This window comes from Ictidomys tridecemlineatus, assembly GCF_052094955.1.
Source record: "Ictidomys tridecemlineatus isolate mIctTri1 chromosome 12 unlocalized genomic scaffold, mIctTri1.hap1 SUPER_12_unloc_8, whole genome shotgun sequence".
Taxonomy (NCBI): Eukaryota; Metazoa; Chordata; class Mammalia; order Rodentia; family Sciuridae; genus Ictidomys; species Ictidomys tridecemlineatus.
In genome coordinates this window covers 93685-115115 of record NW_027520966.1, presented here as the reverse complement: position 1 = coordinate 115115, position 21431 = coordinate 93685, and the positions used below count along the sequence as shown (strand labels likewise).

At 33.6% G+C, this 21431-nt stretch overlaps 1 protein-coding gene across 1 annotated transcript in view; it reads left to right on the top strand.

The window, feature by feature from the left end:
* The window catches only part of LOC144372373 (interleukin-20 receptor subunit beta-like), a 238085-nt gene that overhangs the window by 190544 nt on the left and 26110 nt on the right, over window positions 1-21431 (top strand). Inside the window, exons 4-5 of the mRNA XM_078035766.1 lie at window positions 1752-1845; window positions 15916-16114. Coding sequence (XP_077891892.1) covers window positions 1752-1845; window positions 15916-16114 — 293 coding nt within the window. The remainder of the gene's footprint in view (window positions 1-1751; window positions 1846-15915; window positions 16115-21431) is intronic.

The window sequence follows — 21431 nt, the reverse complement described above, 5'->3', positions numbered from 1 at the left end:
TTATGAAACTGCAAATAGGCTGATTTAGTCTAAGCATTTTATCATGGGCCAGGTGCCTAGGAAGTCCCACTTTTTATTGCCAGATTCTTATTGAAAGAAATAGAAAGGTGGTTGGCTTAAATTCCAGCTATAGGAGCTGCCAAATGAATTTAAAAAAAAAAATAACAAAACAAGTCAGTCTCTCTAGCAGCACACAAGGTCGCCTTTCTCCTCCTTCCACCTTCTTTCATTTTAATCTTCTGTAATGTGTGGTTTTCAGATTCCAAAAGTGTAAACAAAACTTGTCTGTTCTGTAGTTTCTATTATCCAGTGCAAATTGGAAAAGGAAACCATAATGCTTCTTAATCTTCTTTAAAAATTTCTTTTTACAAATAATTTATTTCCAAATATCAGTGTCCCTTACACAATTTGCATGGGGTGGGTGGAATAGAAAGAGGATTAATATCAACCTATTGCAGACAATTCTCCTTGCCTGTAGTGCAGCATGATCCATGCCAGCAGTTTCCCAGAATATTTGTGATCACTATGCTGGGGAGAAAACTCTGCAAAGACATCCCAGTCATTGAGAAAGTACTGGTTACTACATTTGCAGGGAAACGTACCTCAAAGGAATGAAGGTGGATCAAAGGTGCTTCTTTCTTTCATTTGTTTCTAGAAAACACATTTTCCCAAATCAAATTGAATTATATTTTTATCACGATGTGAATTTTACGAACAATTGAAAAATATAATTTTAAATGTTAAATGAAATTTTGTTCTTGTTGAATATATATATATATATATATATATATGAATTATAAAATTTTATTTTCCTTGTAAGTTTATATCTTCTATGTGTTCCTTACTGTCTCAAGGTGGTATGCTGATTTCCCTGTGTGGTTTCACAACACAATGTCTTCATTCATTACTCACATTTCATAGTGCATTAATAATCTCAACACAAGTCATTCCCTGGGCGCTGGATTCAGAGTTTTAAAAGATATAGGGACATTTCTTAAGCCTAGGTAAATATTAAATATCAGTTATGTGAGAGAGGGAGAGAGAACAATGACATTTGCTGCCAGCCTTGCAGTCCTTTGAGATGTGTGTTTGAGCACAAATGACTTGTTGAGTCTATGAAACAGATCTGGTTCAGCTGTGGTGCTTATGTTGGTTTTCAAATATAAGTTCAGATGGGTTGTTGGTAGAATATGCGTGTACATGAACTCGAGATATGAACTTTGGAAATGCAGTTTGAAATTTTATTCATTTTAAAAATTTAAATACTGATCTGAAAAAAATATATAAATAGAATTGGTTTTGACATTTGGAAACATGGTTAGGAAGAGTAAAACATTAAGGAAAATAGTTCCTAAAATATTAAAGGAATGCTTTATATTGAATTATATTTTAAATGAAATAAATTGAGCATTAATTCTGTCTGGAGTTTTAATTAGTCTGATAAGCAGATTGTGGATCTCAACTGTTCGTGTGATAGTGATCTGAACTATTGTATAAGGAAATATTTTAAACCTGGTTATGGCTCCTTCAACTAGAGGAGATACTTCATAATAGTTTAGCTCAAAAAGAAAAGGAACAAAATGTTATGTTTATATAAAAGGGAGTTTAAGAAAATAGAGATTTTTATTAAATTCTATTTTTCCTTCTGTGTTTTTATACTCTAGATGTATAAAATACATGAAATAATAATAATAATAAACAAGCAAACTCTTAATTACCAAATGCTAATTACTTTTTCTTTTTCATTTCAGCTCTCAGGAGAAGTGATTTTGCAAATTGCCAATGAACCAGTTCTGCCCTTTAATGCTCTTGATATAGCTTTAGAAGTTCAAAACAGCCTTAAAGGTAATTTTTCTTTAAATTATAATAATTTTAGAAAATGAAAAATTATTCAACTAATTTTCAACAAGGAATAAATGAAGTCACCTACTATCTCATTAGCTATGGCAATGGTGTCCCTCCCTTCCTATGGAGACTTATCATGAGAAGGGCCTGGAAGAATTTTAACTGATATGTCAACACAAATGAGATGTACACAGTGTGAACAGAAGAGTTTAAATCCCGGTCTCCCTGCTTTCTTTAATCAAAGAGATTTCTAATTCTGTTTCTGTCATTATTTACCAGTTACATATGAGATAATATAGTTCAGAGATCTGATCTATTTTTTTTCAACATTGTGCCTAACACCCAGTCATTCCAAACAATGATGCCCCAGAAATTTCTCCTTTGGGATTGGTTTCTATGGAGTATGGGCCCCATTCCATTTGACTGAAATGTTGTCTCTGGTCAAAGATGATAAGGAGACAACCAGAGAAGTATTTCCACAGACTCGATTTAGTCTGTTCATGTTTGAATATGGATCTCTCTGCAGAATTCTGACCCCACCCTAATAATTACTCTCACTTCCTCTATTTCTGTATATGAATCTTTCCATTAGGTTCCTATTTCCCTTCATTAACCACACAACAAAGAGCAATATTATAATTAAAGATTTCACTCTTGTCTTGAATCACACATCTTCCTATTAGGTCTTTAATGAGTCATTTGTAGACAACTACTTCTCAATGCAAAAGCCAATATTCCAACTACAGTGCTTAAGTGGTTATCTCTGAAAAACAAATCATTCTAGAGTCAGAGATTTCCAGTAACTAGAAATTTAGTTCTTTTTATTTTTTCCTTAACTACCTGGATTGCCATTTTACTCAGAAAATTCTCCAACAATTATTTTTTCCTTCAATAGTTCATAAAGATTCTTTACTAAAGTGGCTGAACAACTATGACTCAGGAGCAATAGAGCCATAGGTCTGTTTGTGTCCCTCATGGTCCTCAACATGCTCTCCATTTTGTATACTTAAGTCAGTCTTCATGTAGTTGTGTTCTTTCCTGCTTTTATCTGACAGTCTCCAGTGTGGATACCTATAGCAGTAACTCTATCTCCCATACTTCAGATTTGCTGTCTAGAATATTTTGGGTTTAAAAACTGGATAGCTATGCATATAACATTTTGCAAAGTAAGAACAGAACAGGTATAAATAAGAGACCAAATAGTTCTGTGAATAATAACTTTTCTGCAAGAATATATTTTAGAACATCTATTTTATTTATTCTGTTGATTATTTCGCTTTTTCTTTGGTTTTCCTTTTCATCCTGTAGAAAATTGCAAATGATACTTTAAGCTTTCAGAGAATAAAAAGAGGAGGTCATTATTTACATTATGTAAATACTGTCCATCTAAAAAGGAGTAGCTATTATGCAGGTTAAGGATACCCAAAGAGCAGACTTCAAAATGTTATAATATAATAGAATTATAAATGATAAAGTTGTTTTCTGAGTCTAAATTTTCTTTGATAAATGTATAACATCTTAGTAACAAAGACATGAAAAATTATATTTAAGAAAGGTTAAAGCAATAAAGCCAGCAAAAACAAAAGTATTAGCAATAGTATTTTAAATGCTAAATGCTATCATTTTTAAACAACTGAGTTTATTTCTAAAAATCCATAACTAGACCTAATATTTCACATTATAATTGCTATGTGAACATTTTTGGTAAAGTAGGCTAATACTGAAGCTCAAAAAAGGACCTATTGTTCATCATTAGAATTATATTATTAATTTTGTTTTTGGTTAAGGACCACTTTCAACATATGAATTATGATTTTTTATTTCATAAAGTAAAATATCTACAGATTTTTTTTCATGTAATCATTATGGACTTCACAGGATCTCTTGAATTCCTTATTTATTAATTTAATAAAATAAAAACCAACTTAAAACAAAATACAAAAGCTAAATACAGCCAAAAAACAATTAAAATTCCCACTTCTGAGAAACATACATTCATATATAGATAGTTTTCTGTAATATAAAAAAGAGGCAGAATTTTTTTTAAAAAAAAGAGCAAATTTGAAAATACCATTATGCTTAAATTTTGCCCTAATATCGATCAATATCTTTTGATCAAACTTGCATTTTCAAAATGAATGTTACACTAGAACTTAGCAGTTGTGTTACAGGAGAAAAGATGTCTTTGAAGAAAGGTTCAATGAGTTCCTGGAGATAAGGGGGAACTTGGCTCAGGGAACAGGGAGTTCTTGGAATACCCTGATGGAAAAGAATTTCCACACAAGCCAGAGACATGGACAGAGATTTATTTAGGAAAGCAAGGGAACATTCAAAGGAGAATGTGGACCATCCCTAGAGGGAGAAAACAGAGCCAGTTGGTACAGAGTGTTAGGGGCTGGACTAAAGTTGGACTCAGTGTGGAAGTACACAATTTCATGCCAGTTTTTCCTGGGCTTGCACATTGCCCTCTTATTTTTTGCAGGCAAAGACATTGGTTAAGGATGAAGACAAAGGGTGTGGGTTGGGTTACTCAAAAGTGCAACAGTCATGGGCATTTCCTGCCACTCAATGATTCTTGGTGTTTTCTGCATTTTAGAGTTTTATGGATGTTTCATTTGAGACAGTTTCTCTACTTTTATCTCCAAATCCCTATCTCAGCTGTATCCAGAGTACCAAGGAGAGATCCAAATGGGGAGTGTCAATTTGGGAGATGTCCTAACTGAGTTGTTAAGAATTTGAATGAAGGTCTAAGATGTCTGGGGAATTCTTGGATTTAGAAATTGGGAGAAGAGGTGCAATCAGAGGAGCTCATGAAGGAATAACCAAAGAATAAGAGAAAAAAAAAGTGAATGTGAAATCTCAAAGCCCCATAAATTAAAGAAGAAGAAAACGAAGAAGAAGAAGAAGAAGAAGAAGAAGAAGAAGAAGAAGAAGAAGAAGAAGAAGAAGAAGAAGAAGAAGAAGAAGAAGAACAGGGAATAATGGACCATGGAAGATGCTACTGATTGGCTAAATGATATGAACACAGAATTTACTACTGTATTTAGCAATTTGGAGGTCACTGCGGGTATCAGCAAAAACAGACATTTTCATGCCTTTTTGTTGTTTTGGGTAGTGGTGGTAATGGTATAAGCAAAGCTTGATAAAAGGGATTCAATGGAGAATGGGTAGGAATAAACTGAATGCAAGTGATGTAATTATTAAGAATTATAGAGCAAAGAAACTTTATCAGATTTTTCCTTTGATGACAATGCTACAGTGGATAGGGAAAATTTGTTCAAACCAGAGAGAAAAGGAGAATTTCTGGACTGATTTTCTTGAAAGGGGAAGCATAAGTTTAAATGACTTTGCCTCAATTAAGAACTGTCTTGGTCCCTTTAGGGTGCTATAACAAAGTCCCTTAGATTTGGTAAATTATAAAAGCAGAAATGTCATCACTCAGTTCTGGAGGCTGGAAGTCCAAGATGAAGGCAAAGCAATACAGGTATCATTTTGCTCTATAACCTCACCTGGCAGAAGAGGTGAGGTAGCTGTCTTTGGCTTCTCTTATAAGAGCATTAATCTTATTTTTGAGGGTTCTAGCCTCCCTCATAATCAAATCATTGTCCCAAACACCCAACCTCTTAAGATTGGGAGTTAGGATTTCAACATATGAACTCGGGGGGAACATAACCATTCAGCCCAAAGCAAGAACACAGTAGTACATCCATAGCCATGTGCAGAAACACAAAGCTTATTGTAGATGGTTTTATGGGGTTGGGACAGCTCTTGCTAAGTCTCTATAGTCTGAAAAAGCAGTAAAATTGCTCTGTAAGGGAGTGGGAGAATAAAGAACTATAAAAATGTGACAAGTTTATTGGGCACACTAAGGGTCCTGAAGAAATAGATATTTAAATAAATATATCGCCAGCTGTGGTAGAGCATACCTGTAATCTCAGCTGTTCAGGAGGCTGAGGCAGGAGGATGATCCATTGGAGGCCAGCCTAAGCAACTTAGCAAGGCCCTAAGAAACTTAATGAAACCCTCTCTCCATACAAAAAAATTAAAAATCCTGGCAGGGATGTTGCTTGTTGGTAAAGTATCCTTGCAATCAATCCCCAGGACCAAAAATAAAACAAAACAAATCCCAAAAAGAAATCTGTAATCATAAATGTAATTCAGCATAAGTATACATTTCTTCCAGCCTTCAGATGGAGATGAAGGTGTAAAGGATAAAAGATTTCTTTCTTAACTCATCACCATGTTGATAGTTGTTGAAAGACAGATTGACAAGAACAAAGCCAACAGATTTATTTAATATAAATTTCATGTGACAGAAGAGCCTTCAGAAATGAAGGTCCAAAGAAAGAGAGAAATGATTATATTTTTAAGCTAATTTTAATGAAAAATAGACAGTTGTATAGGATCGTGGTGATTGTAGTACAGAAGGTTATGGCCTAATGATAATGAACTATGGAGGTGGGTGGTTACCAATGATCTGATCTGTTTGTTCAGATTATTCTCTGCATTCCTGTCTCTTCAAGGATAAGAATGTTTCTTCCTCCAGGTACAGGCAAGGCATCTTTGATTGGAAAGTTTTACAACCTACTTCATAGGAAGGTCAGAGAATTCTTTAATGGCCTGCTTCAGGGGAAAGTAGTGGGAGACGATCAGAGAGAACTTCTTGTTTTTGATATTTCCTCAAATGTCAAGGTGCCAAACTTTGGGATAATGTGTCCTGAAACCCATCATAGGCATAAAGCCAAGAGGTTTAGCTTTAACCAGGACCAGGGTTTTTCTAAAAGGATAGTAAACTAGTTAGATCAAACTGAGATTGCATGCAAAGGAGTGTTTCTTGTGATGTATCACAACACGGTAGAACAAAGTGAGTCTATGCAGGAGTGAGAAAAAGGAGGGGGAAGAAGAGCCCACATCAGGTCTTGGGCAATTCAAAGAATTGATTCTAGAAAGATAGGAAGGGTGGTCAGCAAATGGGACCCTGGAAAAGGAGAGTATGGATATTGGCAATGATAGCATCCAGGCCAGCGTGGGACCATGGGAAATGTGGCAAGTGGTCATGAAAGCTAAACTGGCTAATATGAATGAAGACCAGAATACATCAACATGGACATTGAAATTGCCAAGAATTAAGACAGAAGTGGTGGAAGAGGGAGCGACTGTGAGTCAGGAACTAAATTCTTTAGAGCATGAACAGTAACTTAGAAATGACTCAGAATATCCTCCAGGGGCCCATGATAGGAAGGGCATGGGAGAAATTGAGATCCGAGAGGACATTGTCAATAGACAAAAGCCAGGTTTTGACTCAAACAAAAAAGTAAATATCCTGAGAAGAGGCCACATTGATAAGCTTTTCTTCAGTAGTTACATTCAAGAACATGTCATTATGGGAGGAAAAAGACAAAATTAAAAAGCAAGACTTCAGTTTTTCTCCAAAGATTCCCTCCCCAGGTCCGGCACTGCTTTGTACAGATGAGGCTCTGCCTGAAATGCACGTTCTGGGTTGGATGAGCAGGAGCCCTTTGGCTTCTTGCTGTTTTAACAGACTGCTTCTGCTGCAGGTGAAGAGCTCTTCCTTTGGTTACTTCTGTGTTTTGTTTTCTTTTGATGTGAAATTCCTTGAATCTCTCTCTGTTACTTTCACTCAGAAAATGTGGCCAGTCTTTGAGGTGCACCCATCTTAAAAAATAAAAGCACACTAAAACAAAATGTAATAGATAATAGGTTCAAAAAATTCCTTTTACCATGTCCTGGAAATGAATGAATATTTGATCAAAGTCCCATGGCTGATCCCCTTTAAAGGATACATTTTTGTAGTTTATCACTACCGAATTAAAATTATCATGGTCAAACATTATTTAAATGTTAGATAAATTGTAGGCACCTGTTCTATTTTTATTATAATGGTAATGTCTTTGTTTCTAAAATAGAATACTTTAAAGTACTAATTGTGAATAATGGACAGGATTTACCAACACCTAAATTAATATTTCATTTTTGTCTACAATGATAGATAATGTCATTATCTAAAAAGAGTTTTCATATTGTGTTAACGGGAATATAATTTTACTGCTTAATACAAACTTAAGTTGTTGATATATTTTTTAGTTTGTTATGACAGTTAGCAGTGATTAGTCTTAAGTTGTAAATTACAGTAGGAAAAAAAAGTGACCTTGAAGGGCTGAACTATGAAATACTGTTTCTCCTTCCTGCAAAGTGTGTAAGGATGAAGGTCTCTGAAACCCAATTGCATTTTCAACAGTGTAATTTTTAGCCCTTGACAACCGGCCATCTTGTTTATTTATTACACTAGTTTACAGTAGCAGCAGACCATTCTCCACCGTTCTCACAACCACCCGAAAGAAGGATAATTTACCAGTGAATAATTTGTTTGAGTTGATTTATTGTGTCATTCTTGGAAGCTCATTTTGATGAGTGACCTTGGCTCCTAATATTTGGTCAATGCCAAACACATAATATAAAATGAATATTTATATGGGTTTATGAAGATAGAGCACAAATAGTAACTGAAAAGGTAACTGACACACTTCAGATATATTTGTGACAAAGAAAAGTTTGCACCAAAATGCACTGGGACTGGTTTGTGGGGTCAGAGGGAGGCATCAAGGAAAAAATTAAAGTATAACCATATCCTGGAACCTGAAGCAGACTAAGAAGTGATCTTAGTTCACTATTTCCCACTTTATCTGCTTTTTAAGCATAAAGCAACACTTTAGATAACAACTGTAGAGTTCTGATGCTTTTTGTTTAATATTTGCTATTTTTCTTTGTCAAATTTCTGAATGTTAATTATTTAGCATTATTATAAAAATGTATATGACCAAATAAAGGAAAATAAATTTTTATTTGATCTAACTCTGTATACATTTATTTAGTGCAAGCCAAAGACTTAGCAAGAAACATAATTTTGAATTCTATGGCTTGTTGCCACCTCCTGATTCTCTCACTAAATGTAAAATAGTTATTGGCAGCATTTCCTCTTGTTCTTTGAATAACTGACAATGCTGATTTGATCTGATTTTTTCTTTTTTTATTATCTCTGATAGTTCATTAATGCCCATAACTTTATTTTAGAAGGGACAGTATTTCAAAGTGATCCTACCACTAAGAGAAGCATTTTGTGTCTGTAGTTTCAACTTTTAAGTGTCACTGTTAACTCCTACAATCACAAGTGATAGACATATCTACTGTATTTAATCTTCTTTTTGAGTAATATAGAATGAATTTTCCAACTGGTAAAACAAAGTTCTGTGCTATACAAATTGCATGTCTCCAATCTTGGTTTTAATTACCACAAATTCCAACTCTACACAGTCCTATGGATAGTGAGGGATCTGTACACTGCTTACCTCGTGCTCTGAACTCCCTAAGAAGCCCAAGGCACTCTGTTAGAAATCCAAGCAACTCCAAGAAAGACTTTGTTCCCATGGGAATTCTGAATCCTGCTAGATGGGTAGCCATTGGAACCTGAATTGGCATTTTGAAAACTGACCTTTAGGTCACAAGGAGTTCAAAGCATTCTCTGAGAGGTATCTTAACTTGCTTGCTTGGATTAATGAAGAAATCTGATAAAATATTTCTAACAACAAATTTAGTCTTGATGTTCAATATAATTTTGTATGAATTCTAACTGTACAGCTCTATTAAGAATTGTATTGCCTTTGTTGGTAATCCACACCTAATTCAGAAAAAGGACTTGAGACTATTGGATCTGTAAGAGAATCTGTTTTTTCTCCACATTGTCTATATTTGCATCTAGAAGGAAGCTTTTCTTCAACACCATTTCTTATATTTTTATCACATACTATCCCTTAATTATTATTCTAATATCTCTGTTCCTTTTGTTCTCCTTGGAACCTACTTCTTTTATTTATCTTCTGTCTCACAGTCAGCTTCTCTTTGTGGTCATCCTTTACTTACATGCTCACCCAAGTTTGCTCTTCATTTTTAGTTGCTTACATGTGACAGTATGGGGATTGAAAGCTGCTAGTGAGTTCTCATTTTTTGTACTCTTACATTATAGTAATGGTCTGTTGTTTGATGACTTTTCTCTCTAAATGTATTTTTAGGATAAATTTCTTTGCCCATGACAGTATAGAACCATAATTCTTTATTCTATGTATGCTGTCTCCCTGGCAACACTTTTAAAGTTATTTCTATTAAAAAATATTTTTGCACAAGGTCCTGGATTTGATCCCTACCAAGAAAATAACAACAACAAAAAAAAAACTTTTTATCTTGTCTTGTAATAGAACATAAATACCCTTGCCCTCATTGTGATTAATTTTGTTTTAGCTCCTTTTTTTTTTTTTTTGGTCTTTTTCTATTTCCTGGTTTAGCCAATATATAATTAAACTCACATATATTATTAAACATACAATTCCAGATTTCTGCTGCAGGAGGATAATGGTAAGAATAAACCACACATAAATGTAATTCATAAGAATGTTTTGGCTCATTCTTCTAAAGCAGCCAATAACTAGATCATTTAATCACAAATATATCACAGTGACATCTATGAATGATAGAAAGAGCCCAAATTTCACTTTCTGCACCAGGCTGACAGACTGGTAGAACCCGTGTCATGTAGTATATTGAAATCTTGCTAAATTTTTACTTGCTGGGGCCATCTAGATTATTGGAAAATCTTAAAAATTTATAAATATTTTTTGTCACTTTGTTAAAAAGAAAGTGGCTACCTGAATTCTTCTAAACCTGCTGATCTGGCATTTTTGCAAAAAAGCATTTCTATTGTATTGTTTAGCCAAATTATCCATTGTCTTCTGTATATAATATCCTGTATATACATGCATTATAAAATCAGTGTTAGATTCTATGAGTATCAATACTCCACTAGTTGACAGATTTCTAGCTTTACCTGAGTTTTGCTTGTATAACATCGTTTAGTAACCAGCCAAGGTGATACAGTGTGATTCATACTAAAGAAGGCAGCATGAAGAATAGAAAAATGTAGAAAAATGAAGGACTGTTGATTCCACTGGCTGAAATCATATTGGCAATTTTTTCTCTTCTCTTTAGTGATGCCACAAGATATTTTGAAGATGACATTAAATAACATACATTTTCCTCCCCAAATAATCTCCTATTCTGCTTTTAACCACCATATTATGTGCAACATAAATCATACTTTTTCTTGTCACTATAAATCAGTGAAGTCTAAGCTGTGATTGTGCAATTGTTAGCACCTTTAAAACTGTGATAAGCTCATCCATAGAAGAATAGGTACTGTGAAATACTTTAAAGAAAAAGGCTGTGTTTGTTTGATATAAAAATGTAGTTTTAGAGTATGACCAGTACATTTCACTCTTAATTTAAAATGAAATTGAGTGGGTTTTTAAAACTACAGCCACAAAATAGAACCAAAAGATAGAGAAATAGAAATAAACTAAAATCCAAAAAACTTTTGGAGTATAAAGCCCTGAAGAGACCATAATAATAGACAGTAAAATCACTCTTTAAAATAGGACTGGTATAAATTTGTCAGAAGTTGTAAAACAGACATAATACACAGGAGTTTATGCCAATGAAACTCATCACACGGTGAAGTGTTTCAGATGAGAGTTGGTGCCTGCAGGGCCCAGACCCTGGCAGGTGGGAACCTGGGTGACTCAGTGGATGCAGTCAGCCCTGCAGGTAAAGGCCTTATCTGGAAGTCATATGTGGATAGGAAGTTGCTGATCTACACTTGAAAGACACTTTGGGAGTACCTTCTGAGTCAAGGGAAGCACCTAGGCTATACTATCAAGGTCACTTTACAAAGCTCTGGCATTGTGACATTTCCACCTCACTCTAGCTCAGAACTGAGCTGGGGATTAAGTCCAATTTATAAATTAAGAAACTGAGCCTCAGAGAGACATTGTGTCTTGGCCAGATGTATACATTTAGTAAGTCCTAGGTCAGGCCTGAATCTGCCTTTCCTACTGCACCTGGCTGCCTCATGAACCACACTGTCTTGAGGGGAAGATCTGCAGTAATCATAAAAGTTGGCTGGAAGGCAGAGGATTCCCTGATTTGTTTCCTCCAATACACCTTTAGGTCTTTTCTGAGTTGACCTGTTCAGATATCAAAATCCATCTCAGTGTCCATTGTCTCTTTTATAATATCCACCTCCATTCTCTCCACAATAAGCTATGAGAGGAAAGTTTTATGTAAGAATTAGATCCATCCACTAGAAGGGTGAAGATTCAGGGAAGAAAGTAAGATATGAATATTGTTGTTTACAGATAAAACAACCTCTTTCCAATGCTTCAGTGTAGGTAAAATCCTAGGACTTTGAAGAGCTCGTCTTAAAAGTTTGATGTTTAGGTAAATTCATGATCTCAACACTCTAGATTCACTCCTTTACTGTGTTTAGTGAAATGATCATTTTCCCCAAACATACTGAAGGACAGTATTTGAGTAATTTATTCAAGACTGCACTGATAGAAATTATGTTCACTGGCCTCTTTTTTATCTGTCTTTGAACATTAAGTGCTTGGTGTTTAGAATCCGTACATATAACTTAAAAATAACCCTATCTAGGACAAATCTCTAGTTTCCAGTTCAATTTCTTTAGTCGAATGGACTTATTGTTTTATTAAACTTAAACTTTTAATAGCCTCTTCAATTCTGTGATTTCAACATTCACTATGCCTTAAGTGAAATTTTACATATTAGTTTTTACAGCTTATTTGTAAGGAATATTTTAATTCAATTTAGTTTAACTTTTCATTACCTTGAATTACCTCTTCTCTTTTAAGTTTCTTTCTTTTCTTTTCCAACAATTGATTTGTTGCAACCAAAGTAAATTAAATAGTATTTCTTGTTGCTCATGATGCACCAAACATCTCCCTTGAATGATTTTGTGGACATGGTTTAACATAATAATATATCTCAAAGAAGGCATTATCTTATAACTCAACATTCCATCAACAAAATTTTTAATAAATAACTACCATAGAACAGTTATTATGCAAGCATCTGAAAATGCAAAGACAAAACATTTGCTGACCATGTGTGATTCTTTTCAGTCAAGAAAACAAGAGAGACAAGGCAAATGAGGATAAAAATATTGCAAATGCTTTGATGCTATGATAAAAGTACACAGTGCAATCACTTGTTGGTTGAATGAAATGCCTGGTACAGTTTCAGTGTCAGGGAAATGACAGTGCATCAGACAGCAAATTGGACATTCTACTGCAGGTCCCAAGGGGCACAAAAGATCAGTCCTTCTGGGTCACCAAGGCTCCAGTGAAGAAGGGGGCATTTCTTTCTGGATCCTGTTTAAAGGGGGAAAAAAAAGCAAGCTCTTATTGCCAGAGAAATGGTAACTAGGAATTATGTGGAGAATTATATATATATATATATATATATATATATATATATATATATATATATATATATATATATATATATATCAGAATGATTGAGGGTACATGGAAAGCAGAGATGCTTTTTAATTTGTAACCTTGAACCCTTGAAGCAATGCATACTGTACCTGTGTGGGGCAGGTTTCTATGTCAGGGTTCTTTGTGGAACTAGCTATTTCCTGAAGCTGTGAATTTTCTAAATCTGCTCCACCATGAAAGATAAATTCATTTAAAGCTAAATAAGGTAGAATGGTACAATTTGTCTCACTTGATTCAGTAGTAATGCCTTCAATTCTGTAGAGTATGTTAGATCAGAACAGATTTTTCTTTCTTAAATGGAAGACTCTCAAGGATGTCGAAGTTGTTTTTTCTGTTGTTCAGTCTTTCAATTCCAGTGTACTCTGAATGTGAGTCATTCATCTTATGCATTCCTTGTACAGATACTCCCTCTAAGTTCGCTATATATTAACTTTGGTGAATCATTATAACTTAAGAAAAATCTTTATAAAATAAGTCTGAGCAACATATTTGGGATTACATTTGCACAATGAATAAAAATACTTGCTCCAGCAACCTCAAGTTTTGCTGTAAAATCAAACAAGATAATGAATGTGAAATGTATTTTAAGAATATCAAAGGCCAAAACTTTGTGGACTCCTACAAATGACTTTACTCATATTAATTTCAGTAAACAGGGAACTACATATTAGCTTCAAGTATCCTTTTTTTCTTCTACCAAAGTCTTTTACTAGGTTTGTGCATATATAATAAAAACAATTATTATATTTTCTGAAAATGCTCCTTATACCCTTATACCACTGCCTGTGTATCTCATTGTATCCTTTACAAAATGATTATATATTTACAAAATTTTATTTTATCATTAGCCTTTTTCTAAACATGCTTTATTAGATTTATTTAGTAAGCAATTATTGAGTGTCAGTACTCCATTGGACTCTAAAGAAATTGACATGTAAATCAGTCCCCATTAAATTTAAATGAGAAATAATAAAGATTATTTTGTTAGAGGTTGGTTATTCTATGATTCACCTATTCCATGCATCAGTACTACTTCTAAACTTATTTTCCTTTTCTTAATTTATTATTACTTTTCTGCAGTGCTTCTTAAATTTTAAGGTGCATAATTGGAGTAACATATTGAAATGGGGATTCCCAGGCTCTACCCCTAGAAAGATTAAGCAGACCTGGGGATCTGCATTTTCATGAAGTGTTTGGGGAGCTGGTGATCTCTTGGATTTTACTTGGAAAGCGTACTTACATGATGTGTCCTTTTGATCCAGGACTCTCCCTAATGAAGGCAACATCAGACCTCCTCAAATCCCTCCATCTGCCTGTCTCACTGTCACACTCTCAGACTGCCAATTTAGATTTTTCAGTCTGTATTCATTCATCACCCTGCCTTGAAATAGTCCTCTGTTGTGATGCACTGACCTTGTTGGAGTCACTTGTACCGAGTCTCCTGAGAATGACACCACCTTTTGTTTCACTTAAAAACTAAGTGATGTGGTGGAATGTCTGGAAGAGAATGAAGGAATGCCCCTGTCATGATATGACAAAAGAAAGAGTTTTAAAGGATGTCTCAAAACAAATCACCTGGGAACTGCTTACCCGTAGGGAAAATCCTTTATATTTATTAATTAGTGAATCTTCATAACAATTCTATAAAGTAGGTTCTATCATTACTTTCATTTTATAATTAAAGACACTGAGGCTCAGTAACTTTATCAATCTCACTCAAATAGTATAGGGTGAAGAAGGAGTTTAGGTCAGGTGGACTGTCTCATTTAGGGTTCAGGGTCCATTACAGTTCTAGTGCTACTTTTCTCAAAGGAGTGACTTTGTGCACCTCTTGTAACCACCATTAGCATAAGAAGAACTTTCAGTAATTTGCAAAACAAGTAAAAGAAATAGAAAAAATTCTCAAAAGAAAATCAAAACAAAACTGACACTACACCAGATAGTTTTTGATGCATTTTAAATTCAAAGATTTATTTCACTGTCAAATTACAGAAAATCTCTAGTAAAGAAAAAAAAAGAGTACACATACATATAATGACATATAGTAATGTATTTCATGTTGTCAGAAGTGAAGATGACTCTTTTTATATTTTTCTCTTATTAGAGAATATTCCATGGTAAGTGTAAATACTTGAATCAGAAAAACTGGGTTTCTAATTGTGGACTGTTACTACCTTACTTGATGACCTATGAAATTTGCTTACCTTAATCCATTCTCAGGTTCTAATAAGGTGAATTGACAATGCAAGGTTTGGTAAATATGAAATAAAATAATTAAGTAAGTGCTCAAGATAATGTCTGTAATATAGCAATCTCTAAACAATCAGTACCTATTTACTGCTACTATGACTGGTAGTAATAAACTTAATTTAGTATTACTATGAAAACTAGGTTAGACAACACTTTTGGCAAAATGAATACATTATCAAAGTTTAATTGATGTGGAATCTTTTCCTTGTGATGGGCAAAATTCAAATACCTACATTCCTTTTTATGAAGTGACAGGAAAAAAAGTGAACTGTCACAGATAATACACTTCTTCTTGGGTGGTCTGCCTGGTTTACAACTTAGAGTCACAATGGCAGAAGTTGACTTTGCTCCTTTGAGTGTGTCTCTTCTGAGATGGCTCATTTATCTTCCACAGGTGATCATCCCAATGCTCAGCACCTGCTAGCCATGGCATCACGACTTCGGGAGAGCGCTGAACTCTTTCAGTCAGATGAAATGCGACCTGCTAATGATCCCAAGGAGAGAGCTCCTGTCCGTGTTCGGATGCTGAATGACATCCTCCAAGACATGGAGAAGAGCTTCCTGGTGCAGCAGGTGCCACCGGGTTTTTATAGGTAGGATATTTATTTCCAAATGTATTTATTTATTGATTTTTGCCCTTGATTAAGTTGTTTTAATTTTTAAAATATGTATTTTCTGTGAACACGACACTTAAAAAAAATAACTATGAGGCCGTAACATCTACAATTTGAAGGCTATCCCTCTGCCAAAGAAAAGTTCAAATGTAAAAATAGAGAATAAAGAAAACTTATTTTAACAGTAACCATATAGAAAATGACTAAGAATATTTTTACATTAATTTCAGCATCAGTCAAATGTGATATGGCTACTGAAAAAAGCAACAGAATTAAAGCTCTGTGGATATTACATCCTAGTCTGGATGCCTTAAGCATCTGAATATTTGGGTAACACAAGGTTTTTAGGATATTGGCTTTTAGGACAAAAGTTCTGTGATCCAACAAGCATCTAAGCTCCCTCCACATCTTAATTTCTATGTCAATAAAGTGAGACAGTAAAATGAAATATTTTTATTAAAAAAAAAGCTTTTCATATTTCTGATGTTTGATAATTTCTCTTTATGATTTTAAACTCAAATTTACATTTAAAATCCATAGTTATATAATATCCTTTAAAAAAATTGTAGGTACTAAGGATTAAACCCTATGTCCCCAGTCCTTTTAATCTTTTTTTTTTTTTTTTTTTTTTTTTTTTTTTTTTTTTTTTACATTTTAAGGCAGGGTTTCACTAAGTTGCTTAGGGGCTCGCTAAATTTTTGAGGCTAGCCTCAAACTTGAGATCTTCTTGCCTCAGCCTCTTAAGCTGCTGGATTACAGGTGTCTACCACCATGCCCAGCCTTTATATAATGTCTTCTAACACTATGATCCAGTAAGACTTTGGAAAATAGTCACTTATTAAAATACTTTAAATGAACTGTATGCTCCAATGCATTCTTTAAAAGCATCAGAAATGGAGCATTCCCCTTGTTGAAAACACCTGTTTTTTTTAAAAAACAGGTTCTTCTAGTGCAGGAATGGGAAACAGAAAGAACAAGGTACTTAAATAAAATGTAGTGATGGTAGATATTGTAATAAGAACTAAAGAGAAAAAGCAAACCACATAAAATCCAGCTTTATTAAAAAGTCCTTAGCAGGTTAGGCACGTTATGTTTTGGGATACATTTAGTAATTTTTTCTATTTTCTTAATTTATTAAGAAAAATTTAGAGGCTAATAAAAATCATACAAGATGAATATATTTGATATATGACAAAATAGTAAACTTTCCTCATTTGTTTTTCCTGGCACCTGCACTAGATATAAAAGACACCTCTATAAGCTAAGTTTCCCATCTAGTAAATTCTTTACCCTTTCAATAACCTGTATGTACTTAATTTACTTTATCAAGCATTTTTTAATAGAAAAGTAAGTATTTGCCTGCCCCTGAGTTAATAATGAGCAAACAAATGGTATTGTTTTTTTCAGTGAGTAATATTATAACAGAGTACATTTTATCCCAGCTGTACAGGCCTTGAAATGTTGATTATGAAATGTCCTGATTCATATAACAAACTTTAGGGATGAAAACTTACTGTGAAATATTTTGATATTGTGCTAAACTTTTGCTACTGTTTTTAAATGGATATATATCTGACATTCTTTTCCCGAGTTCAAATGCTAGATCATATGAATAACTGATATTTAGCTTCATAAGAAAACTGTCCAATTTCTTCCCAAGTGGCTCTACCATTTTACATTCTCACCAGTAATAAATGACACTTTTGGTTGTTCCACATTCTCACCAAAATTTGGTATTGACGGTGGTTTGGGAAATCACTATTTTAATAGTTATATATTGATCTGTTCTTTTGAACTTACAGTTCTCTATGACACATGATTTGCAACATCTCTTTGTATGCTTATTTTCCATCACCATAGCTTCAGCAATGAAATATCTGTTGCAATAGTCTGTCCATTTTTTGAAACTGAGCTGTTTGTTTTCTGGTTGTTGAATTTTAAGAATCCTTCCTGTAACTTGGATATAACATCCTATTATCGGATATATGTTTCATAAAGAGATTTTTATATCTTTGCTGATATAAAGTTTGTTTAGTTTTAATGTCATCTAGCTTATTGGTTTTCCCTTCACACATCATGCTTTTTTGCGTTGTATGGAGAAAGTGATCGTCAAACCCAAGGTTACCTAGAGTTTCTCCTACGCTATGTTCGAGAAGTTTTATTATTATGTGTTTTGCACTTAGGTCTATGATCAGTTTTGAGTTTATTTTTGTATATAAGTTTTGGCTTATATATAAAATTTTCTTTTTCTGCACAAAAATGTTCCATTGTCGCACATTGTTTAGACTCCACCTTTCTTCATTGACTTGCCTCTGCTCTTTGGTCACACAATGTAGTTTTAATATTGCCTTTTGCCGGCAGCATCTTACTAGTTCCCAGTAGAATAGCTTTCAGAATTAAGAATGCCATATAAAAGTGATACTGGAGGGGCTGGAGTTGTGGCTTAGTGGACGAGTACTTACTTCCTACGGGTGAGGCACTGGGTTCGATTCTCAGTACCACATATAAATAAATAAAATAAAGGTTCAACAACTAAAAAAAATATTTAAAAAAAGAAAAGTGATAGTGGAGAAAGGGCATTGTGCTTGGGATTTACAAAAGTGAGAAGACGTTTGAGCATTAAAATGTGTCTTTTCCATTCAGATGACCTGCAAGCTAATTAGTACATGAGAACCAGATGCTCATCTCTAAAATAGAAAATCTCAATAGGCTGTTAATATTAACATAAAGTGAGATGAAATGAGAATAAGATGTGAGAAGATGATTCATAATAATAATAATTCATAATTACAAAATAAAATAATTGTATATCATTATGCTGTTTTTATTCCTGACTATCTAGTGTTCTCATTTCCAAACCCTCTTTTCCATAAAGCCTAGGGAGAGATATTGTTAAATTAAATGACACAAAAGGTTCTTTACTGCCAGAATCACTATAGTGAGGTACATATTTCATTTAAATTTTAAAATATATATTATATATTTCTTTCCATTAGTAAACATTTGCTAATCACCTACCATTTGAGAGATTTCCATATTCCACAGAAAGTAAAAAAAAAATTGGAGAGAGGGGATTGAATTAAATATGGAGTTAAAAAAAAGAGTAAACAGATTATTTGAATATACTAGCTTCTAAAATAAATCAAGGTACTTTAAAAAAGAGGTTAAAAACCATTTTTTAAAGTGTTCAGGGAATGTCACTGTAAGCATTTTGGTTTCCTGACACAGAGTTTGTTACATGTATTAATGTTTAAAATTGGAACTACTTTTTAGAATTTGGCATCAGCCATTTTGTGATTGAAATGTTATCTTGTGTGTGTATTCTTCCTAGCTTATTTTAGCAAATTTCAGCAAGATTTCTGGCCTTGTCATCAATTATTAGGTTTACAGGCATGCATTCTTGAGGCTGAGGTTGTATCTATTATTTCCTTTTTTTCATTCACTGATACATTCAGTCTATATAGTCTTTAAAGTTAAATATTACCAGCTCCTTCATTTTAAATGAGTGGAAACAGAGACTTTTGATTTGAAAATTTTAAATGTTCGACTAGAAACCATGGGATTTCAAAACTGCTTTCTGCAAAAATGATTAGCAAAGGTTTTCTGTTAATAGGCAGCCCAAATATAGGGGTCCTAGATATAGCAATATGAACTCATATTCATGCATTGGGGTAGAATATCTGCATAAGATCACACATTTACTATGTTTACACATTTAAAGGATAGCAATTAGAAAGAAGTAATTTCTCTTCCTTCCTATTCCCCTTTCTTCCCACCCTCACACATTTCTGCAGCATCAACTGTGGTTAGGCAGAATTTTAAGAGAATTTTACCAAAGTTTAAGATATTTGATGTGGTTTGGGGGAGAAGCATCAAAGTTTACCATTGCAGTGGTTCTAATTGAAGGATATAGGAATTTGAGAAGGAAGCAGACATGAGCCAGTGTCTAGTAATGGGTACCAGGTAGAAATGGTACTTTTAGAAAAGTGAACATCTTAAGCTCCATCATTAAAACTGAATTAAAGTCTAAATGTTACCTTTAAAAGAGATCCACTGATTAAGTTATAAAATCATCCTATTCTTTCAAAATCTGATTTTTTTAGTTACATCTTGGTTAAGTAGAATGTAGGAGTCTCTAAGTAACTATATTTCTAACATTATTTCTCCAAGGTTACATCAGAGTACACAAAGATGGCTATAATAAGTGACTTAGGGAACACGGACTATTTGTAAGTTGGGGGACATTATGTCCATGTGCCTACACATGTATCCTTATGAAAGATGTGGCAACAGGTTTATGATAAAGTACATTCTTTTGGAGATAGCCAAAATGGCCTTGTGAAAGTTCAGAGGACCATTTCAAGCTAATCCAGGTCAAGGCAATTTTTTTGTTGTTGTTAGAATCCCTGAAAGCAGGAAAATAGCAGTGTAAATGTCAAGATGCTTCTGCCTTGAACTAAGAATAAATAAACCAAGCAATCCATTAAAAGTAGTTTTCAAACACATAAGCTACCAAACTTTGTTTTAAAAAAATGTTAGAACTATTTATTCAAGAAATGACGTTACACAGAATTATTTAAAAAACACATTTCTCAGAAACCCTGTGATCAGGTTTCTAGCTATACATTCAGTATATACATTTGATTTTAAGTAATTTAAGATATGAAAATCCAAAGCCCCAAGCATTTCAGAATAACAATGATCTCATTATACAGTTTTCATGGTGTTTTAATAAGAGTTAGTTATGTAAGTACTAATAAAACCTTATGTTCAGTTTTTGATTGGGATAATGACTACTTTGTTCGGGTTGTACTCTTTCTTTTAGTGAGGTGTGGGTGGTCTGAATGGAACTAAAATCTCACCATTGTTTCTCTTGTCATTAATTCTATCAGCAATGCCTCTGATTTCTTTAGGCTATGAAAAAAATAACTAGTGATTAAGAATTACCATAATGCTTTAAAAATATTTTTAATAGCCACCACTTGCACAAAAGAGTCTATGTATGAATATGGATCATTGTCTGCACAATGTAAAATTTCCAAAAGGAGGTTGAAGACCTGGCTTGTACACAAAATTTTTACATTGATGCTCATTGTATACATTCCCTTTTACATTTTTATGAATAAGTGCATATGTTAGCTTTATAGTTACATATCCCTTTCATATTTTAAAAGTTTCCACTTCTATAAGGAGCAAAGAAATAAAAAATAAAATTCTGAGTTTTAAGAGAAACAAAATTAACATACTGAAATTCTGCCTAATCTTTTGTAATCTCTCTTTTTATTAACATTAAAAT